General features: G+C 43.1%; 1 protein-coding gene across 5 annotated transcripts in view; it reads left to right on the forward strand.

The window, feature by feature from the left end:
• MICAL2 (microtubule associated monooxygenase, calponin and LIM domain containing 2) overlaps positions 1-21,630 on the forward strand; it is a 210,902-nt gene that overhangs the window by 162,015 nt on the left and 27,257 nt on the right. For all 5 annotated transcript variants that reach the window (XM_087855273.1, XM_087855274.1, XM_087855276.1 and 2 more), the window contains 3 exons: positions 1,020-2,349; positions 15,660-15,775; positions 20,155-20,247. In XM_087855273.1, coding sequence (XP_087711399.1) covers positions 1,020-2,349; positions 15,660-15,775; positions 20,155-20,247 — 1,539 coding nt within the window. The remainder of the gene's footprint in view (positions 1-1,019; positions 2,350-15,659; positions 15,776-20,154; positions 20,248-21,630) is intronic.

Genomic DNA, 21,630 nt, shown 5'->3' on the forward strand with positions numbered 1-21,630 from the left:
CTTTGTGGGGCACAGACTCTGGACAGGACTGTGGTATGCAGAGATGCTAGGATATAGGCTCTGCCCTTGAGGGCCTAGGAGATGACCTTGAGGAGCTCACAGCTGAAGAAGGCAGACACAGACTGAGGCTGCCTTCGGTAGCAGCTGAGACTCTTGGAAGCACATCCCCCTTGAACAAAAAATGGTATCACTGAGATACTCAGCTTTGCACTTTATCCTTCAATATGAGTTTATCAAGCCTCGGTTACCTGCTGGATCCTGGTCTAGACTCTGGGAAATAGAGTGCACAAGACAAAAAACGTTCATGCTCTGGTAAGCTCCTGTCCTCTGACCTGCCCCTCAGGCTCCTAGAGGTCTTGGCAGGGCACAGCCACTTATAGAATTTCCCTATGCTCTTCTTTGCCAAGGGCCAAGTTCTTGCATGCTAGAAATGACTACTTTCTCAATGGTGCAAGGCATGAGTCAGATTTCAAAAGGTCATTGAAAAGTCCTAAAGGCCATCCTTCTGCCACCACAGCTCCAGCCTGGAAGAGTAACTGTCTCTCCTTAACTTAATCTCCAAGGAGGAAGCCTTGGCCTCTTGGTTGTTGGAGGAACATACTTATGGGTGCAATGTACCCCCTTAGTAGGGACCATGGCCAAGCCAGCCATGGGACATCTGTCCTCTCATACACATCTGGCCACTCACAGGGGCCAGGCCAGCTCTGCTTGGCCTGGCCTGGGACCTTGTCCATGCCTTTGCCTTCCAGTCCGGCTTCCTACCCACCTAATCCAGCACCCAGCAAAGCCTTTGATCAGTGCTGATACCGGGACTCGAGGCAGATCCCACCAGGTCCCAAGACAGCCACTTAGAATGCAGAGCAGCCCTTTGGAATCATCCTAGACAGAATTCTTTTAGACCTTGTATGTCTGAGATCTGAAGAAAGGAAGGGAGGGGGGCCATGGCTGAGATATGCCTCCCCATATAAACAAATGCTGGGAATTCCTAAATGTCCATTCATTTTGCCCATCCCCTCTAGGTAACAGCTGACAACCTGCCCTCACAGGTCTCAAGAGGTCACTCCAGCCCTTCCACTCCAATCTTTCTGAGGCGTGCCAGAGCCCAAGGGGTACCCAAGGACATGCCCCTGTATCTGCCTCATGGCCAAGTGCTGGAGCGGGCAGAGTACTGCATGGTATGGCCCGGTGAAGGTGATCTTGCCAGCCCCCAGCTGCCCAGCCCTGCAGAGACGGCTTCTGATGGGTGTCAGGAAGCAGAGGCCCCTCTTGGGGACACCAGAAGCATCCTCAGAGGCCCACACCCCACTGGAGGGCAGGACAGGTGCTTGCCAGACCAAGAACTATCTCCCAGAGCCGGAGAGGACCTAGGGGAGAAGAACACCCGACCCAGAAGGGGAGAAGAGGATGGGTCAGAGGTGGCAGAGGGGAAGAAGCTGGGCTTGAAGAAGTTAGTCCTCACTCCAGAGCAGAAGACCAAGCTGCTGGACTGGGACGATTCCATCGCTGAGAGTGTGAGCCTGGAAGCTGGGGCACAACCTGCTCCGAGAAGAGCCGGCAATGGTAGGGGAGGCCGTGTGCTGAAATCAGTGAGTCCCGTGCTGCTCCCCCAGACAGCAAAAGAGACCCCGCCCGCCCAGGGAAGGGCTCAGGAGAAGCCGGGGACCCCAGCTGAACGGGCTCCACCCAAGTCCCCACTTCGGCTCATAGCAAATGCCATCCGAAGGTCCCTGGAGCCCCTCCTCCCCAACTCGGAAGGTGGGAGGAAGGCCTCTGCCAAGCAAGAATCAAAGACCTCACCCACCAGACAGCTGCACGCTGGCATTCGCTCATTCAGCCTTCGCAAAACCAGCTCCAGTAAAGACGGCAACCAGCAGTCCCCGGGGAAAGACATGGCGAGCAGGGCCTCAGCCTTCTTCTCCCTGGGCTCCCCACCTGCCGGGGCTGCGCAGCCCTCGTACCCTAGCCCTCCTGACCTTGCCCTCCGCACCCATAGTTTGCCCAGCCGACCATCCAAGGTGTTTCCTGCACTCATGTCCCCACCCTGCCACAAGATGGAAGATGTCCCCACACTCCTTGAGAAAGTGAGTTTGCAAGAGACCTTCCCAGATGCTTCTAGGGCTCCAAAGGGAAAAATCTCTCTCTTTCCCTCTCTCAGACTCAAAGATAAATCTTTTGAGAGTTCCCTCCAAGAATCCAAACAAAGAAAGGACCTTCAGGACCTCTTTAGCACCCCCAGGGGGGCAGGGGAGCCGGTGGACAGTGCCCAGCGTCTGGAGAAGCTGGTACAGCCTTTCAGTAGGACCTGCCTGGGGCCGAGGGTCCATCCTCCTTCCCCAGACAAAGACGCAAGTAAGTGGCTCTTTCCTAACAAAAGTCTGCAGTTCCTGCTGGGCAGTTAGTCATTCTTACCCGACTAACAACAGCCATCTTTCACTTTCTCCTTCTTTCCAAATTAAATTCTGATGAAAGTAGGAAAACTTGAATTTGAAAAACTAAGAAAAAATTAAGTTTGAAATGATGTTAGAGAGAGTTTTGAAAAAGACAAAGAATCAGCCATAACCTCACCACTTTCCCACTCATTATTTATATGTGGCAACTTTTACTAAGCTTACCCCCAAAATTGTATTTTTAAAAATCAATATATCATAGCTATTACGACAGCACATCGTTTACATAAAGGTGATTTGATGGCAGTAGACTATTGTTTCTAGTGGAAATGTTTCACTAAGTAAATATTTTTTATTTAGAAAACAACTGTTTTATTAATTTATAGATATATAAGTATATATAAATTATACATATGAATATATTTGTATTTTACATATGGTATTGAATGAACATTTTTATGCATATAGGTTTTCCTTTCCTTTGAATTATTTTCGTTTTAGGTTAGGTTCCAAGAAATGAGGTTACTGGATTATAGATGCGAATATTTTTAAGATTCTTAATTTGCACTAACGAATTGTTTTTTAACAGTATGGCTAAAGGATGCATGGGAGTTCTCTGTGTTGTATCTTACAACTGCATGTTTTAAATATGAATTAAATGGAGGGAAGGGTACCAGTTTATATTTCACTGCTAATGTATGGAATATTTTTTTCACCATACTGTCACCTGTGTTGAGTACCACATTTTTAAAACATTGCTGTTCTACTAGTCAAAAAACGGTGCCTCTTTTAAGCTTGTATTTTTTTTTATTTACTGTTTAAACACACTTATGTATTTTGTTACCAGTGGAAACTTAGGCTTTTTTTGTATTTCAAGCTGATTGTAATTTTTTAAATTATTGAATTAATTAATATATTAAAGAATTGGAATAATCCAACAATACAGAAATATCTGAAAAAAAAAAGTATCTATTTGCTGCCCCCTCTTCTCCTTACCAAAGTTTTGGTATATATCCCTAGAGACAGTTTAGTTAAACAGTCACATGATTTGTTTTGTTGTTGTTGATATTTATTTGATGGCTTTAAACAAACTGTGATTCTCCTATCCCTATTTTTTTATTTATTTATTTAATTTTTAAAATTTTTTTATCTTTTTAAAAGATTTTATTTATTTATTTAACAGAGATAGAGACAGCCAGCGAGAGAGGGAACACAAGCAGGGGGAGTGGGAGAGGAAGAAGCAGGCTCATAGCGGAGGAGCCTGATGTGGGGCTCGATCCCATAACGCCGGGATCACGCCCTGAGCCGAAGGCAGGAGCTTAACCGCTGTGCCACCCAGGCGCCCCACCTATCCCTATTTTTTTAAAAGATTGTATTTATTTATTCGAGAGAGAGAGAGAGAGAGAGAGTGTGAGCAGGGGGAGGAGCAGAGGGAGAAAATCTCAAGCAGACTCCCCGCTGAGCACTCCATGTGGGGCTCGATCCCAGGACTCAGAGATCATGACCTGAGCCAAAGTCAGACACTTCACTGACGGAGCCACCCAGGCGCCCCTCTTACCCCTGAGCAACTTTGTTTTTATTTATTTTGTTAACTTTTTTTCTTATTTACCTTTTATTTTAGAACTTTAGTTTTCAGGTGAAAAATCCGTTTCCTTCTTTGGTGCCTGACCCAGAACGCTGCGTAGATTAACAAGAGACTTGACGTTTGGTCAAGCTCAAGATAAACACAAACAGGCTGGAGTTTAGCTACATCCTTTATGCCCCATCGTAAACTTGAGTGTGTTGCACGTTTTGGGATAGCTAATACATTCACGCGGTTTAAAATAAACGGGTACAAAATGCTCAAAATACATAGTCTTATCTCCCTGCCCCTGAGCCATCCAGGTCATGTCCCTGAGGACAGATGGGATCCTCAATTTCTTAGGCATTCTTGCAGGTCAGTTCATGCATAGGAGAGCAGATTTACATATTATACTCTTTTTTACATTTTACAAGTTTTAGTATACTTTTAATTTTACCTTGGAGAGCACTGCATGTTAGCACATGACGAGCTTTCTGTTTTACAGCTGCCCGTATTGCCTTGTGTGCGTGTGGCTGTAGGTAGCGAGGCCCAAGGGTGCACACTGTGCTGCAGTGATGAACCGGGAGCGTAGGCCATTTGGCACACGTGGAAATGCTGGAACAGAGGATCTGTGAGTCAGGGAGTTTGATAGCTGCTGGTTCAGCAAAACACGAGGGCAGGGCTTCCCTGGTTACACCAACCAGCGAGCTACCCAACGTTTTTCTTAATCGTTACCAATCTGATAGGTGATTATCTTCTCATATGTTAAAAAGTCATTTGTATTTCCTTTTCTGTCAGCTCTTGCTTCTGTCTTTTGCCCGGTGTTCTGTTGGGTTGTTGGTGTTTTTCTTAAGGATGTGAAGGGACTCTGTTAAAAGGGAAATTTAGCCCCGATTTGGGATAGGAATGACAAATTTTTTTTCCAGCTTCTTCTTTGTGCTTAACTTTGTTTATGGTGGGGTTTGTCATATAAAACTTGTATTTATATAGGGTAGGTATAAGCAGTTTTTCATTTTATGGCTCTTAGACTTTATGTAATAGTTCAAAAGAGCTTCTTCCAAGTTTATAGAAGAATTTTCTTATAGTTTCGCTTCGTCTTTCTCATTTGTTTTAAACTTTTTTACATTTAAATATTTATATCAGGAAACTATCCTAATATCAAATGTGAGGTATGGATCCAACCCTGTTTTTGTTTTTGATTTAAGCTGTCTCCCTGGTTATCTTAAAATAATTTAGTGACTAACCCATCTTCCCCTCTCTTATGTGAGATGACATCTTTGTCATGTATCAAATTCCTGTACTTGGACTGAATTCGATACCATCCATTATATTCCGTTGAGTTGTCTGTTATGTATCAGTACCACACTGTTTTAATTATTTTACTTTATATATTTAGGCCTTTTTAAATTTATGTATGTATCATCAGGTAGGAAGAGTTTTCATGATTGATCCTCTCTTTCAAAAATTTCCTGGCTCTTCCTGCTTTGTGTGATATCCTATATGAATTTAGCACCAGCTTGTCTATGTACCCCAAACATCCTGTGACTAGTTTTATGGGATTAAATTTATAAACAAACTTGGCAAGAGTTCACAACCGTATAATACGAATTGCCTTTCCGTTTGCTCTCTTTTGTGACCCTCCTCCAGAATATTTTTAACTTTACATCTTACAGGTCTTGCGTATTTATTCAGTTCACTGCAGTGTATTAGTTCTTATCGCTCTTGTAGGTAAGACCCTTTGATCCACCTTCCTGCTCTGGTTTCTGTACCTGAAATCTACTGATTTCTGCACAGTACTTTCGCGCCCATCCATTTTGCTGGGTTCTCCTTGCTTATAAACTCTTCCCAATGGCTTCTCCCGGGTCCTCCCCAAATATGCAATCATAATGTCTGTAAGTAATAATAATTTTAGGGCTCTTGGGTATCTCAGTCGGTCAAGCTTCTGCCATCAGCTCAGGTCATGATCCCAGGGTCCTCGGATCAAGTCCCACATCAGGCTCCCTGCTCGGCAGACAGTCTGCTTCTCCCTCTCTCTCTGCCCCTCCCCCGGCTTGTGCTCTCTCTCACTCATTCTCTATCTCAAATAAATAACATTTTTTTAAATGGTAATTTTACCTCTTGTTTAAAAGATGTATACCTCTAATTTATTTTGTTACCTTAGTTTCTTTGGTTTCTAGAATCGCCAGAACAATATCAAATAAAAGTACTGATGTGGTTTCCTTATGACATTCCTAACCTCAATGAAATGCATTAATGAGAATGCTTTCCCATTTAAGCATGATGCCGGCTGGCTTCTGGGTTGACCAGGATAAATTTAAACACTCTAAGGAAATTGCCATCTAATCCTGTTTTATTGAAAGTATTTTAAATCATGAATGGATGTTGAATTTTATCAAATGTCACTTCAGTGCCCTTCGAGATGATTGTAAGATTTTTTTCTCCATAGTTTGACTAATGCCATGAATTACATAATAAATTCACTGATATTGAACCATCCTTATATTGCTGAAATGAATACCATTTGGTCATGATTTCTTACTATTTTAATATTCTTTTCTGTTCTGTTTGCTAATATATTTTTTAAGATTTTTTTTATTTGTGAGAGAGAGCACACACAGGGGAGGGGGCAGAAGGGGAGGGAGAGGGGGAGGGAGAGGGACAAGCAGTCTCCGAACTGAGCACAGAGCCAGTGTAGGGCTAAATCCCAGAACCCCAAGATCACGACCTGAGCCGAAACCAAGAGTCAGAAACTTAACTGACAGAGCCACCCAGGCGCCCCCTGTTTGCTAATATTTTTTTTTAAGATTTTTGCATCAAATTCATTAGTAAGATTGGCCTTTAGTTCACTTATTTCACATTTATATGACTTCCATATATGCTGATTACAATAAGCGGGGTGAATGTGTTTTTCTGATTTACTTATCATGGAGAACTGTTTCATTTATATTTACTAGGGGATGGTATGACTTCCTTGGAACAGAATGAGAAGGTTGAGAATGGAATTAGGTTCAGGCTGACCAGCTAGGGAAATAGTGTCCTGGGCCCATCTCATGGAAGAGTTTTGTGTTTCTCTCAGGTGTTCTTAGGTCGGTATCCTAAGGATGTAAAGATCTTTACCTACCCTATCAGATTAGGCCCATCAGTTTCCTTTTATTTCTGTGCCCCTGCCCAGCCCACCCACCAATCATAAACACACACAGACACACACACATACACACGTTGACATTGCTCTCTCCACATTTAACTTGAGGGTACACTCCCATGCAATGGAGAGAGAAAACAGTATTCTAATTGAAAATGAGAAACTCAAAACGTGTGTGAATGGAAATACCTCGAATTTATGATCACTTGAATGAATCGACTGAAATTTAATTTTTCTTGTTTTTATGACAAAACTTTCTGGGTCAATTAATAATATATATAAACTTCTCAGGGTCTTTAAATTACTTAGGGGCATAAACTGATTTCAAGCACTTACCAGTGCCAATTTTATACAAACAATTTTAACGCAGATTATCATTCTTGTATAGAATTAAACAAGGCACCCTGAGAACGTTTTTTTATTTTTGCATCAAATCTTTATTGCAGTATAAAATAGATACAATCAAGTACACAAATTATTAAGTACACAACTGATGAATTTTTGTAAAGTGCATATTTGTACAACTGCTCTGAGATCAAGGTGTAGAAAATCAGCCCTTAGAGGCTTCCGCCAGGCCTCTCCCCACATCCATGTGACACCCCATGAAAGTGCTTACCCTCTGACTTCTGCAGAGGGGTTACTTCTTGGGTTACTTCTTGGGTTTTTGACTTTATAAACATTGACTCTTTCAGTAGGATGGTAGGCAGAATTCTCAGAGGGTCCCGTGCTTTCTGCCCTGTAGAATCTCGTCCTCTTGATTCCGGTGGGAATGTGAAGAGGATGGATCTCACTCCCATGATTAGGTTACCGGATTTTGCAAACGTAATTAAGTTCTAAACCAATTGACTTTAAGTTAATCAAAAGGGAGATTATCCTGGGTCAGCCTAACCTAATCGGAGGAGCCCTTAATAAGGATGGGGCCCTTCCTGAAACTCGCAGGGTGAGAAAGATAAGATCCTGCTGGCCTGCGAGAAGTAAACGAGAAGTAAACTGACACGCTACGAGAGGCCCCATGGCCAGGAGGCCTCTGGGAGCTAAGACGGACCTCCAGCTGGCAGCCAGCAAGAAAACGGGCCCCATCTCCTACACCCACCAGGAGCGGAATGGTGCCAACAACCAGGATGAGCTGGAAGAGAGCTCGGAGCGGCAGCTGAGACCCCAGCATGGCAGACACCTCAGCTGCAGCTTTGTCAGACCCTGAGCAGTGGACCCAGTTGAGCCATGCCCCCCTGCACTTCCGACCTATACGCTGTGAGACGATAAATGCATCTCGTAGGTGCCGAATCTGACTTTATTGCTTCCACAACAACAGAAAATGCAAGTCTATATTGTGCCTGGCTTCTTCCGTGAAACATTATTGGGGTGTGGGTGGGGGACCCATATTATTCTGCGTGGCAGTGGTTCGCTCTTCTCCTCGCTACCTCTTGTTCCCTTGTGTGAATATGCCACAATCTACATGTCCGTTCTGAGGCTGGGCACTTAGGTGTTTTCAGTTGCTTTTGTGGTGCATAATGCTGCTTTGAGCCTTCTTCGACCGATCGCTTCTGTTGGCTGTTGTCAACGATAAAGCCGGTTGCTATGAAGAGTGTTAAGGACAAATTTTAATTAATCATATACTATTGCAACCAAAGAGAGAGTCCAATAGGAACTGAACTCACTTCTGATTTTTGTAGAGGTGGCTGGGTGCTTTACAGGGAGACCGAGGGAATAGGGAGGGGCTGAACAGAGGCTCAGTAGCGTCAAGGAAGTGAGAAATTACAAAGGCTCAGTCGGTATAAAAGCTGATTAGGCCAGTTACGTGTGTTAGCTGGCAGTTCTTGAAGTCAGGATTCCATCTTCCCATAGAGACTGGGAGACAGAGGTCCTAGCCTTCTCGACGATCACATTTCAAAGGACTGGCTTTCAGGTCCTTGGGAAAGACGTTCTTGAGTGGTAGAGATAGCTAAACATCTCAAAGGGACAGAGGAAGGATCTCATGTAAAGCCCTTTTTAGTAACTGCTCTAAGAAAGGGTAGTCAGGGACCTATCAGCAGGTGTAGCCTGGAACAAACACTAAATTCCTCTGTCAGCTTTTGAGTTTTCTCAGGCAGGTACTTTTTCTTCCTACTTCGTTCCATGTAGGAAGAAGTGGGGCTAAATGGTTTATGTGGGGAGTCCGTAGTTTTTACAGGCCAAGGCCGAGGCCTAGCCAAGAAGGCTCAGAGGAGCTTGCCTAGAGTTTGTTCACAGACAGACTCTTTGTCTGTATCTGCGTGGAAGCAGACTTGATAGGTCATGGGGCAGGCATGAACATGGTTTGCTTTAATAGACACTGTCCCACGGTTTTCAAAAGTGGTTGTACCAGTGTATACACACTCGAGCAGGAAATGAGCGCTCCCCTTGACCTCCATCTTTGCAACACCTGACAGTCTCAGTTTTGTTTTGTGCTTGGGTGTCACCATTTTTACGGAGGTATCTCATTATAGTTTTAATCTGCATTTACCTGCTAATGATGTGGCACGACTTTTCACATGCTTATTTAGATATTCTCTTGTGAAGTCTCTAGTCAAGTCGTTTTGCCCACACTTCCGTTTGTAGACAGCCCTTTCCTTATTGATTTGTAATCTGTCTAGATTCTGGCTATAAGTCCTCACTGTCAGATATGCATATTATAAATATCTACTCCCACTCTCGGACTCACTTTTTCATTCTTTAAAGGTGAAATATTAATAATAAGCTTTTATAAATAAACACTATACTTATTTTAATGCAGTCATATTTATCAATATTTTCCTTTATTGCTGGCCTTGCACCCTGGTAATGAGACCTTTCCCTACTCTGAAGTCATAAAGATGTTCTGTGTTACTTTTTAGAACTGTGCCTTTCAATAGGGTAGCCATGATTTCACACTTGAAATGTGGCTAGTGTGAGTGAGGAACTGAATTTTTAATTTAATGTTAAAAAATTTCAATTTAAATATTGAATCAATGGAAAATATTCTTCTATTAAACACAGTCTTTTGCTTTTTGAATTACATTTTACTTTAACCATTAAAAATGTGTCACCTAAACAGGAATGGATAAAACATGTACCAGATTCTGAAGACTTAGTATGAATGAAATAATGTAAAATATCTCAATAATTTGTATATGACCACATGTTGAAATGATAATATTTTTGAAATTTGGGGCTAGATAAAATATATGTTTAAGACTAATTGCATCTGTTTCTTTTTACACTTTTTAATGTGGCTACTAGAAAATTTTAAGTTACGTGTATGGCTCATATTATATTTCTATTGGACAACAGTTATGGAAGTTTTATTATTTTACCTTTCACGGTTTAGTCTACTACCAAACTAGGATAGATTTTTGTGTATTCTGTGAGGTAAAGGTGTATTTAATTTTTTATGTTATCCACTTGATTCAGCAGCATTCATTAAAAAGGCTGTCTTCACCCACCCTCCCACCCCCCGTCATTGCTGTAATACTTTGTCATAAATTAGGCACGTCTGTTTTTGGACCTTCTATCCTGTTCCACAGATTGGTTTGTCCTTGTGCCAGAGTCACATTGTTTTCATCAAGTGGTTTTATAATAAATCTTCGCAGCCTGTAATGGGCCCTCCACTTTGTTCTTCTTCAGGACTGTCTTGATTATTCTTGGCCTTTTGTATTTCCATGTGACTTCCAGAATCAGTAAGTCGATTTCCACAAAACTATTTTCTGAACATTTGACTGGGATTACATCGAATCTATAGATAAATTTAGAGAGAATTAATATCTGTGCAATATTGAGTCTTCAAATCCATGGACATGACACCTCTCTGAGGCCTTCTTCAGTTTCTGTCCGTGTTTTGTGGTTGTGGCGATCTCGCACATTTTCATTAGATACATTCCCTGGTATTCGTTTTTTGGTGCCGTTATAAATGATAGTCTTTAATTGATTAATTTACAGACATTTGATAGCTTTAGAATAATGAGTCTTTTGATCTAAGAATATACAATGTTCTTAGTCCTCTATTTAGCCAGATTTCCTAAAATTCTAGCTATAAATCCTTTATCAGATATGTATTCGCAAGTATTTTCTCCTAGTTATGGATCACCTTTTTATTTTCATCGTGACATCTTCCAAAGAATAGGAGTTTTTGTTTTCATGAAGTCAAATTTCTAAATTTTTCTCTTTTATAATTTGAGTTATATTTAAGAAATCTTTGCTAAACCCAAAGTGACTAAGAATGTCTCCTGTGTTTTCTCCCAGGACTTTTTACAGTTTTTATTTCAGGATTAGATCTATAATCCAACTCTAATTAATTTTTATAGTGAATAAAATGAACTTCTTGGGTTCAGTAATTTTCTAGAATGACACAGAACTCAGGGAAACACTTACTTACATTATATTACTTATTTTATATTATAAAGGATAAAATAAAAGACGCAGATGAACAACCTGATCAAGAGATGCATAGGGCACAGTCTGGAGGAGCCTCCAGCGCAGGAGCTTCTGTCCCCACGTACCACCCTCCCAGTGTGCGGAATGGTCCCCAACCCAGGAGCTTTCTGGACCTAATACTCTAGAGATTTTTACAGAAGCTTTATCACATAGGTATGATTGATTATTAATTTATTTTCCAGTGCCTTCCCTATCCCCGGAGGATCAGAGGTAGGACTGAAAGTTCCAAGGTGTAGTCATGGCTTGGTCCCTCTAATGACCAGCCATCTTCGAGGAGCTCACCAAGAGTCACTTCATTAGAACAAAAGGTGCTCCTGTCACAGGAAGTTTCAAGGGACTTGGGAACTCGTCACTCAGAATGACAAGCGTTTCAGGAGCTCTGTGTCAGGAACTGGAGTCAAAGACCAGATAGTGGTGGGAACGGGGGACAGAGACCAAATTATATATTTCTTATTATTTTACACTATCCTACAAATAGTTGATTATCTTTTAAAGAAGTTAAAAACCAAAAAGGTAATTATTTTATACTTACTATTGTTGGAGCTCTTCATTCCATGTGTTATATCCCTTCTGCTACGGGACTTCTTTTGACATTTTTCTTATGTATATCTGCTAACAACAAATTATCCTAAAGCCTTTACTTTTTTCTTCATTTTGAATGGATCATTTCACTGGATATAGAATTTTAAACTGACAGACTTTTCTTTCAGCATTTTAATGATGTTTCATTATCTCTTGGCTTATTTAGGTTCTGATGAGATGTCCATGGACATTCTTATCTTTGTTTCTCTATAGGTAATATATCATTTTTCCTTGTCTGCTTTTAAGATTTTATCTCTATCTCTGGTTTTCAGCAAATTTATTATCACGAGCCTTGCTATGATTTTCTTTATGTTTACCCTGCTTGTGGTTTATTGAGTTTCTTGGAACTGTGGATTTACAATTTTCATTAAATTTGTGTGATTTTCAACAGTATTGTGTCAATGACTTTCCCTATCTCCCGCTATCTCCTCCTGGCACTCCAGTCATGTGTTTTAGACCACCTCATATTATCCCAAAGATCACTGAAGTTCTGTTCAGCTTTTCAGTCTTTTTTCCCTCCGTGTTTCACTTTGGATAATCTCTATTGCTATTATTATTTTCACAGACAAGTTTCCTCTGTAATGTTTAATCTACTATTAAGCTGATCCAGTGAAATTTTCATTTCAGGTTTTGTATTTTCCATATTTATAGGTTCCTTTTAGTTCTCTTCTCATTCTGTTCATGCTGTCTTTTTAAATTCTTGAACAGATTTATAATGGTAATTTTTAAATCCTTTGCTAATTCCATTATCTCTGAGTCTGCTTTTATTAGCTGAGTTTTCTCTTGACAATGAGCTCATTGTCCTGCTCTTTTGCATATCTAGTAATTGTTTTCTGGCTGCTAGGTTTGGTGACTATTACATTGTAGTGTGTTTAGCCTTTGTTTCTTCATTTAAAGAATGTTATATAAACAGTAAAAATGTTTGGCAGACAGTGGTGCAATTTGAAGATCAATTTGTTTCTTTCAAGGTTGTTTTTAAGCTTATTTGGGGTAGTTTATAATAACCTTTACCCTAAGGCTAAATTATCCCTATTACCAAAGTATGACTCTTCTGTGGCCTCTATTCTAATGCCCCCAAAGTTTGTTCTACCCTCGCTGGGTGGAACTTGAGTATTTCCCAATCCTGTAAAAAGTTTTAGGGGTTATTTAGCCTATCACTTCCCAACAGTCACTGGCCCAGCCTCATGCAGTTTCTCTCTATGCATCCAAAGTTTACTATTAAGCAATAGACTCAAGGGGACTTCTGTGCTTATTCCTGACGTGCTCTTTCTGCATCGCTCTCTCCTCTACCCACCCCCACCCTCGACACATTCCAGCTGCCTCCACTCACTCAAACTCTGTTCTCTGTCTTCTCAACTCAACGAACCTGCTAGATTGTTTAGGTTCTTCCTACCTGCACTGTGGCCTGGAAAGTGCCTCTAGGGAGGAAGCTAGTGTGATGTAGGGCTTCATTTGCTTCTGTTCTTACCTTTATCACACTTCTGCGTGTTGTCCAATGTCTGGAAGCAGCTGCTTCGTATATTTTGTCCTGACTTCTAATGCTTTGCGGTGGGAGATCAATCCCAGAATCAGTCACTCCATTCTAGCCAGAGTGGAGCAATGCTGCCACATTTTTTTTGTAACTTTGCAATTGAAAAACAAACTTCTAGAATCAGTGGTTCTGTGGTTCTGTGGTAGAAGAGAGTAAAGGGGAAGAGATTCAGAGGTAACTATATAGAACGTTTGCCAGAAGTTTAAGAAATGCATTATATTCGGAAATATTTTTTCTCGATTTCAAAATAAGATTCAGTGGAACTATTATATTCATTTTTGACAATTTCTACTTTAGGTTACATACTTCTCCTGTACAATGAAGGTTAATTAGGCAGTGTTGTTAATATTGCAGTATTGTTGATTTGGATCAATGATAACGATGAGGCAGTTGCTGCTGCTACTGATGGTGGTGGCAACGAGACTTATTTAGGCACCTCCAGTGAACCAGGCACTGTGTCAGGCTCTTTCCATCTATCACCTTTACTCTTCCACTACAGTGCTGCAACTGAGAAGTTACGAGCTCCAGAAACTCAGGGAGGTAAAGTTAATTCCTCAAGCTCACATACTAAGAAGTGAACATTCCGTAACTACCTTACCCCTTGGTAACCTAGTAGCTGGAGCTGGAGGACAGTCTGAGCTCACCACCAATGGTGCCTCCTTCCATTACTAGGCTGCCCTCTGATGCTCTCTTCACCTGAGCTTTCCCATCTGGCAAATTGTAGTGGGAAACAGTTAACTCCTTCCCCAGGGAGGCTGTGCTATTATATAGATGTTTTGCATTATTTTGCTTTGAATAACAGCATATGTAAATGCGCTCCCGAGGTTAAAATTACCCTTATTTTTTAAAACTTGGCCTCTCCCACTGGGGTAAATAGTTGAAAATTACGGGGAGGAAAAGGCAGGCTGGAGAGAATGTGAGTCACTTGGAATTGCTTCCCCCCCCCCCCCCCGCCGAACCATATTTCTATTCGGATATAAGCTGCCACGGCAGAGTAAAGATTCGTACATTTCCTCTCATGGCGTCCCCCAGGTTGTGATAGCTAGCGGCCGGCGTGGGTTAATCCAGACGTGACTCATTGACTCTGCATCAGGATGACGTGCAGGGGCAGATGTTCTTGCTGAGAAGAATAAAAGCCTCCTGTGGCACCTGGAGGACTCTACCACACACGGTCCCCAGGCAGACCACAAAGAGATTCTAGTGAACACGGGCCCTTTGCTGCCTCCAACCATCTACCTCTCGTTCAGAGGTTGGCGTATCTCCTGGACTTCAGCTCTCCCCTGGGCCCTGCATTGTTGAGCCCTCCCTATCTTCAACTGCCTTTCCTGGCATTTGAATCATCACTTCGATGATGTGATAATATCTGCAAGTTGGGAAAATAAAAGTGGCATTTGTTTAGCCATAATTAATGAAATATTTATGTTGCATGAGACTATGTGATAAAACCTTAGGCTTAGAGTCCTTTTGCTTCTGATTACATTTGGGATTTTTTTTTTTTCTATGACCAGACATTCTGACGCCAGCTCTTTTACACTGAGCAGATGTCATGTAGTAAAAATGGGTGCCAGATGCTGTGAGCCACAGAAGGGCGATTTGTTTAAGAGCTGGCTCTGACTTTTTTGCATTCAATTACTCTGCAAAACGAACCTTACACGAGCATTTAGGTAACTCAGCTAACTTCAGACAAGCATTTTAATAATAGATTTCATCTCTGAATGCATTCTAAGCAACACACCATATAAATGGTGTTTAAGGAATTAATTGATTTCTGCATAATACCTTTTTTTTTTTTTAATATGAAAGGAGAGCTGCAAAGCTCTTGGCAGGGACCCAGAAATGTAATTAACGTGGACGGCCAAATTTTCAGTTGCCCTTAGGTACGGCCTCCTCCTGCTCACGGCAGGTGCAGCGAGGGAAGGGCAGGGAGGAACGGAATGATGGTAAGAAGGGAGGAGGGAGAAGCAGTTTTGGGTCATGAAGCAGGAAGAGGCACTGGGATTTCAGTGAGTTCTCCTGTTCCCATTTCAGATCCGAAACACATCCCTATCCAAGCACAGGTGACAGCGGCCACCTCTTCCGCCTCTTGCACCAGCTCTTCCTCTGCAGATGAAGATTTCCATCCCCAGCCTTCCTTGCGGTCAAAGGTAACAACACGTGGCAAACCAAAGAGGGCCTTGGCTTGTGGGGCCCATTTACCATCCAAATTTCAGACCCAGTGTGGACCCCAGCTGCAGTGGATTCGTTAGGAGGATTGCGTTTCATTGCATCTGACAGCGACCGCTTTTTACCTGGAACGCCCCAAGAATTAGCTTCTTCTTTTTTTTTTTTTTTTAACTTTTAGAAGCTTGCCTTTCTCAGAGACTCCAACTGGCAGGGGAAAAAAAAAACAGACATATTTACTTAAAATCATTTGGTGACTGCAGCTCTTAAAGTGAGTTTAATATGTGGTCCAACAAGCAAACCATCGAAAAATTTACAACAAGCAGATGCATATTTCCCTGGGGGAAACACAGCTTCATTTAAGAAGCACTAGAGGCAGATTGCATGGAAAATGTTATGTTTATTCTAATCAGAAATATGAAATGAACCATGCAGTTGCATCTAGACGTGGATACTCCGAGGGTCCGTGCTATGGAAGGGACTCTCTGCGTGCTGGTGAGGGAGATGGCTGTTCTCTTTGCTTCATGAACGTGTTTCTGGAAAACACTTTCAACTACTCCCATACACATAGATTTTTAAAAATGCAAACCTTGTTACCCATCTTTAAATGTGTCTGTGTGTCCCATACATGAAGACACATCCCACAACCAAACCTTACCCTCGTTTTCGTGATCCCCTGGGGCTGGAGCGTTTTCGCTGGGACTGAGGGATGAATGGTTGGACCTAAAATGCTTCCCAGGAGAACAGAGAAGCAGTTCACTGTGCTAACAGTGTTTATTTTTTGGAGCAGTGAGGATCTGAGGAGAAAGGGAGAGAACCAAATTTATTTACTTAGACTGAACTTTTCCATATCTGGCATTAGGAACTTTGGCGTCATCTCAAGTCACTCAGGGGTTCCAGCTCCCCACGGCCCAGCTTCGAGCAAGTCAGGAGGGGCTGAGACATGGCATGAGTGGGAGGGGGGGGAGGGAGGGAATGCAAATGAAAGAGAATGTGTCTGTGTTTCTCATTTCTAACTGTGGGCATCCCTGATTAGTTCAGTAGTCAACACAAGTGAATTTGGTGTGTTATGTTGACTCCCTTTCCTGTCCCTCTCACCCCTTTCAGTAACCTTGAGTTAAGTCTGTATTCAAATGAATACAGACATTCATCAGCCATTCTAAGAGCCATTCCAACACTTAGGGAGAATAAGAGAATGGAATGGCCCAAACACATCAAAGAGCAAGACCATGAGATCTAGGGCGGACCTTGCAAGTAGCTCCTTGTCCTCCTGCTGGCCCAGAACAGAGCCTGTCAGCACTCAAGTTTGCAGCGTGGCAAAGCTTGCCTGCTTCACCTGGCTTCTGACCAGTCTTACAGGAAGGGAAGCTGGCCAAAAGTTATTTCTTTACTACTTCCCAAGGGCACACCCTGAAGGAACAAGGGTTTTCCCTGCTCTGGTTTCTTTATCTCTTCTGTCCCATACAGGTGTGTCCCCAGCCCCTTGGCACAGAGCCCATGTCAGCTCGAATGAACCTTTGCGCAGGAAACCGGAGACAGGAAGTGAACACTCCACCCCTTCCCTTTGCTTGGGCCCTCCCCACCACCTCACCTCCCAAAGCCAGGCCTGGACCTGGGAGAATGAGGCAGGCACTCGTCCTGGGTTCTGCCCAACCTCTCCCCTTCTCTGTCCTTTGTCTTTTCCTTCCTCACCCCGAGCCTCTCTCTTTGCCTCTCTGTGCTGTCATTGCCACCACTGAGGATATAAGGACCGTGCCTGGCACATCATAAGACTGGCTGAGCGTTTGTGAACAAATCGTCCTCTTTTCTATGTCAACATCTTCTAATAAAAGGCAATAGCGACTTTCTTTCCTCCTCCAAGTTCTGGTTTGCTAACTCGTGATAAAGCAGGAAGGGTCTGGCGGCTCTGCTGTTCGGAAGTGTCAAGATGGTGTGATGCTGTCGAGGCACCCCCCCTTGAAATTAAATGGTCTTAATTTAGGAGGAAACCTTGATATTCCTATAAGGCGGGGGTCCTAGATGTGCCTGTGCAGTATTTGGCATAGGAAAGGCCATGTAGATCAGCTGAAAACGTGGATGCTGGATTCAGACTACCTGAGCTAAACTCTTGGCTCCACCAATGACCGATTGTGCCATCTTGGGCAAGTTATTTAAGTCTAAGATTTGATTGCCTTATATCCATAATGTAAGTGTGATTGGAGAAATAAATGATTTGATACATGTGAAGTAATCAGTGTAATATCTGCCACATAGCGCTCAGGATGTGCTGGGATTTATTATACAAATTAGTAAAATGGGAGCTCAAGAGGTATTTGTGAGTCCTTGTATAGAATGAGTTAGACAGTCTCTGGGCAAGAGCTACCGGTGATCTCCACCATGCCCCTCTGCCCTAACCTTTCCAGAAAGGTCCTGGCTGCCTAATGGTGGGGTTCCACCCCCCCCCAAATGGCCCAGACCCTCTGTTCAGAGTGGTTGACAGTCCATCTGGAAGTTATCTCATAGAAATAGAGATGATATGATATGGAGTAAGTTTCAGTTCTGAGAGCTGAAATTTCCTTCTAAGGATGAAAAAGATCTTTAGGATTCCAGATCCTAAAGAGAATTATAGAAAAATGAAATTTCATCAAGACAAATGTTTTCACTGACGATCTGCAGACACCCTGAAGTCTCAAAGCTGGCTGCTTCCCTGGGGTGTATGATGGTCTCCCCATCCAGATCCATGGAATGGGTGACTGAATGACCAGCATCCATGAGGCCCTGGAAACGCACGTGCTTTTCAGGCATGATCTCTGACCTCTGTCGTGGACCTGGATTCCTCTGGCAGTCTCTGGGGTACGCCTGTTAGGTCCATTCTTCCCTTGTGCATGTAAACTCCCTTTAACGGACAAACATCCAGTTCAACCGTAGATACTGACTGCCCAGGCGCCAGGCGAGCTGTAACACATTTTTAATTCCATGTTTGTTTCTGCCAGTGTTAAAGAGAAATCTGCAGTGTGCTCTAATCTTTACGCTAATATGTAGAAAGTGGATGAGTATGCTCCAAGAAGAGAAACTCGGAGCAAAACTCACCCGATTTGAACGTTTACTTTGTGTACAGAGGATGTCTATGCATGTGCAAATCACATACACGGATATATGTTGTGCACACATATATGACAAATAATGGATTTTAGCTCATCATAATCGTGCTAATTTATAATATGATAATCTAATAATCATGCTACTAATAATAAAAAATCATGGTATTTCTGTATTTATCCCATATCTTTTTCAAGTATTCTACAAAAGGCTTGACCCACATTCTCTCAATTAATTCTTATAACATCCCTGCAAGGTAGGCATTTAATCATTTTCACCACTCTGAAGTCCAGAAGGTTGTGTGGCAGGATGACACACAGCTCGGCTGGGATTCAATACCAGCTTTGCCCGGCGCCCAGGCCCCCTGCTCCACCAGCATTCTCCACTGTCTCTCCAACCAGAAATGTCTCCCCTGCTTTCCGACATGCGGATCTGGCCACACTATCACTTCTCCTTTCTCTGGTGTTTCAAACCGGGAAGTGCACACTACCGGGATTCACATCTATTTTCAGTGCATCAGTTTTGAGTGTTCTGGATTTTCCAAGCCCAGGCGTACCTGAAACCCAGTGACATGAATGACATATTTGCACAAGCAAAGTGAAGCAGGGAAGGGAAGCAATCTTATGCCTACCTCAAGCCAAGAAACACTTGGATTTGAATGATTTCGACACAGTCCTCTATTCCCAGGTTTAATTAGGCAATGTAGACCCAACCTGAGGATTGTTTAAAGTTGTCAATTGGTTTTCATGGTGTGTGTGTAAGTGTGTATGTGTGTGTTTATGTGTGAGTGTGTCTGTGTTTTCCTCTCAGGCTCATCCTTCTTGGACCTTATGGTAGCACCTGTGTAGAGCATAATTTTTGTGTTATTCCTTCCCTTGACTGAGCCAGATCAGTTCTCTATAAAGCCAGTCCCACCTACATATCTACATAGACACCACCCCCAACCCCAAACACACACACCAGTTTCCCAAACCAGGACCTACTAGCCACATGGGACTATTTAAAATTACATTTGAATGTATGAAAATGACATGAAATTGAAAATTCAGTTTCTTACTCATGGTAGCTCATTTCAAATGTCCAATCGCCGCATGTGGCTAGTGGCTTGCATATCTTAGTACAAATATAGAGCATTTCCCTCATCGCCAGAAGTCCTGTTGGACGTCATTGTTCCAGAAGTTAAGCAGTGGTTTGGTTGGAGCAAGTAGAAGCCTGTATCATTATTTTGCAGATTTTAAACCCATTTTTCTCAGATACATTTTTTCTTCTCTATTGGTTTTTATAGGAGAGGAAGACACTCAGAAGAAGAAGGAAGCTGGAGAAAGCAACAAAACAATTGGTTAAGCAAGAAGAATTGAAGAGACTTCATAAAGCTCAGGTCAGAAAACAAACTTGACTTGAATAAGTGAGCCTGGGGTCTGGGACCTGGGAGTTGGTTTGGAAAACCCTCTGGAAGTCTCTGTTGTATCGGGGGAGACGGGGCTAGGGGAAAGGTCAGTCTCTCTTCTCTGAATGACCAGATCTGTGGCCATTCTAAAGGCCCTGACCCAACCCCTGGTGGGACCCTGGGGCCTGAGGAGCCCAGGTGTTGGCACTGGCCCACTCCCAACTGCTTTTCCATCTGCCAACGTGTGTCCTGCAAAGGGAGCCTGGAATGACAGCCAACACATGGCCTTGGGAACCATCCCAAGGCCCGACTGACACATAGCGGTGGACTTGGTCTTGTCCTCTGTGAGGACACAACCTTCCCCTGACTTCCTGCCAGTGTCCCTGCTGAGCTCACAACTATTAGGAGCTGTCTCTGTTCCAAGGTTCATCACAAACATGAACATGCAGCATTTCAATACAGATCCCTGTCTTGATAGTTAGCTCTGACATTTCTGCCCGAGCGGGTCTGCCCGCACCTGTCGCAGACAGGCAAAGGAAGCAGAAAGTCAAGGCATTCTCCACGGCCCTGATGACCCCAGACTTAGCCTGGAAGAACAGTGGGGTGTTAGGACAGAAGGACTTAGAATGACCGCTCGTACTCATGCAGTGTTCCCTTCTGTTCGTTCCATTTACCCCTTTATCTGGCTGTGTTGTCCTGTTGAGGAAGGAAGCCGCTTAACCCAAACTCCTTTCCCCTTCACAGTGACTGACAAGGGAGCCACTGCTTTCACCTAGCGGACAGGGAAAATCCCCACAAAGTCCCTCTGTCCCCTCTCAACTTCTGAAACAGGTTTCCTGGAAACACTGTAGCTTGGCCTTGTGAGAACAAGGTAAGCCTTTAGGATACCGATTGGCAGACTGGCGATCTCCCTCCTTATGTTCTCCCTCCAGACCGCAGGTGGTAATAAGAACCATGATAGCCTTTGGAAGTCTCCTCTGCCGGTGCTCACAGCAGCCCCTTCTAGTCTCCAAGATTTTCATCCTTAGTTTCCAAAGAACGACCACTATGTAGTCCGCTCAGCCGCCATAACAGCCTCGCACAGACTACGTGCCTTAGACAGCAGGAATTTATTTCTCATAGCTCTGGAGGCTGGAAATGCAAGATCGAGGTGCCTTCAGGACTGGTGTCTGGTGAAGCCTCTCTTCCTGGCCTGTAGACATGGCCTTCTTTCTGTGCCCAGGCGGAGAGAGAGAGAGAGGTGTCTGTCCTGTTGCTTCCTCTTCCCATCAGGTCACCAGTCCTGCTGCATTAGGGGCTCGCCCTTACGGTCTCATTTAACCTTAATTACTGCCTTAAATGCCCTCTCTCCAAATACAGTCACACTGGGGGTTA

This window comes from Ursus americanus, chromosome 24 (genome assembly GCF_024610735.1).
Source record: "Ursus americanus isolate L20-20 chromosome 24, mUrsAme1.1.p, whole genome shotgun sequence".
Taxonomy (NCBI): Eukaryota; Metazoa; Chordata; class Mammalia; order Carnivora; family Ursidae; genus Ursus; species Ursus americanus.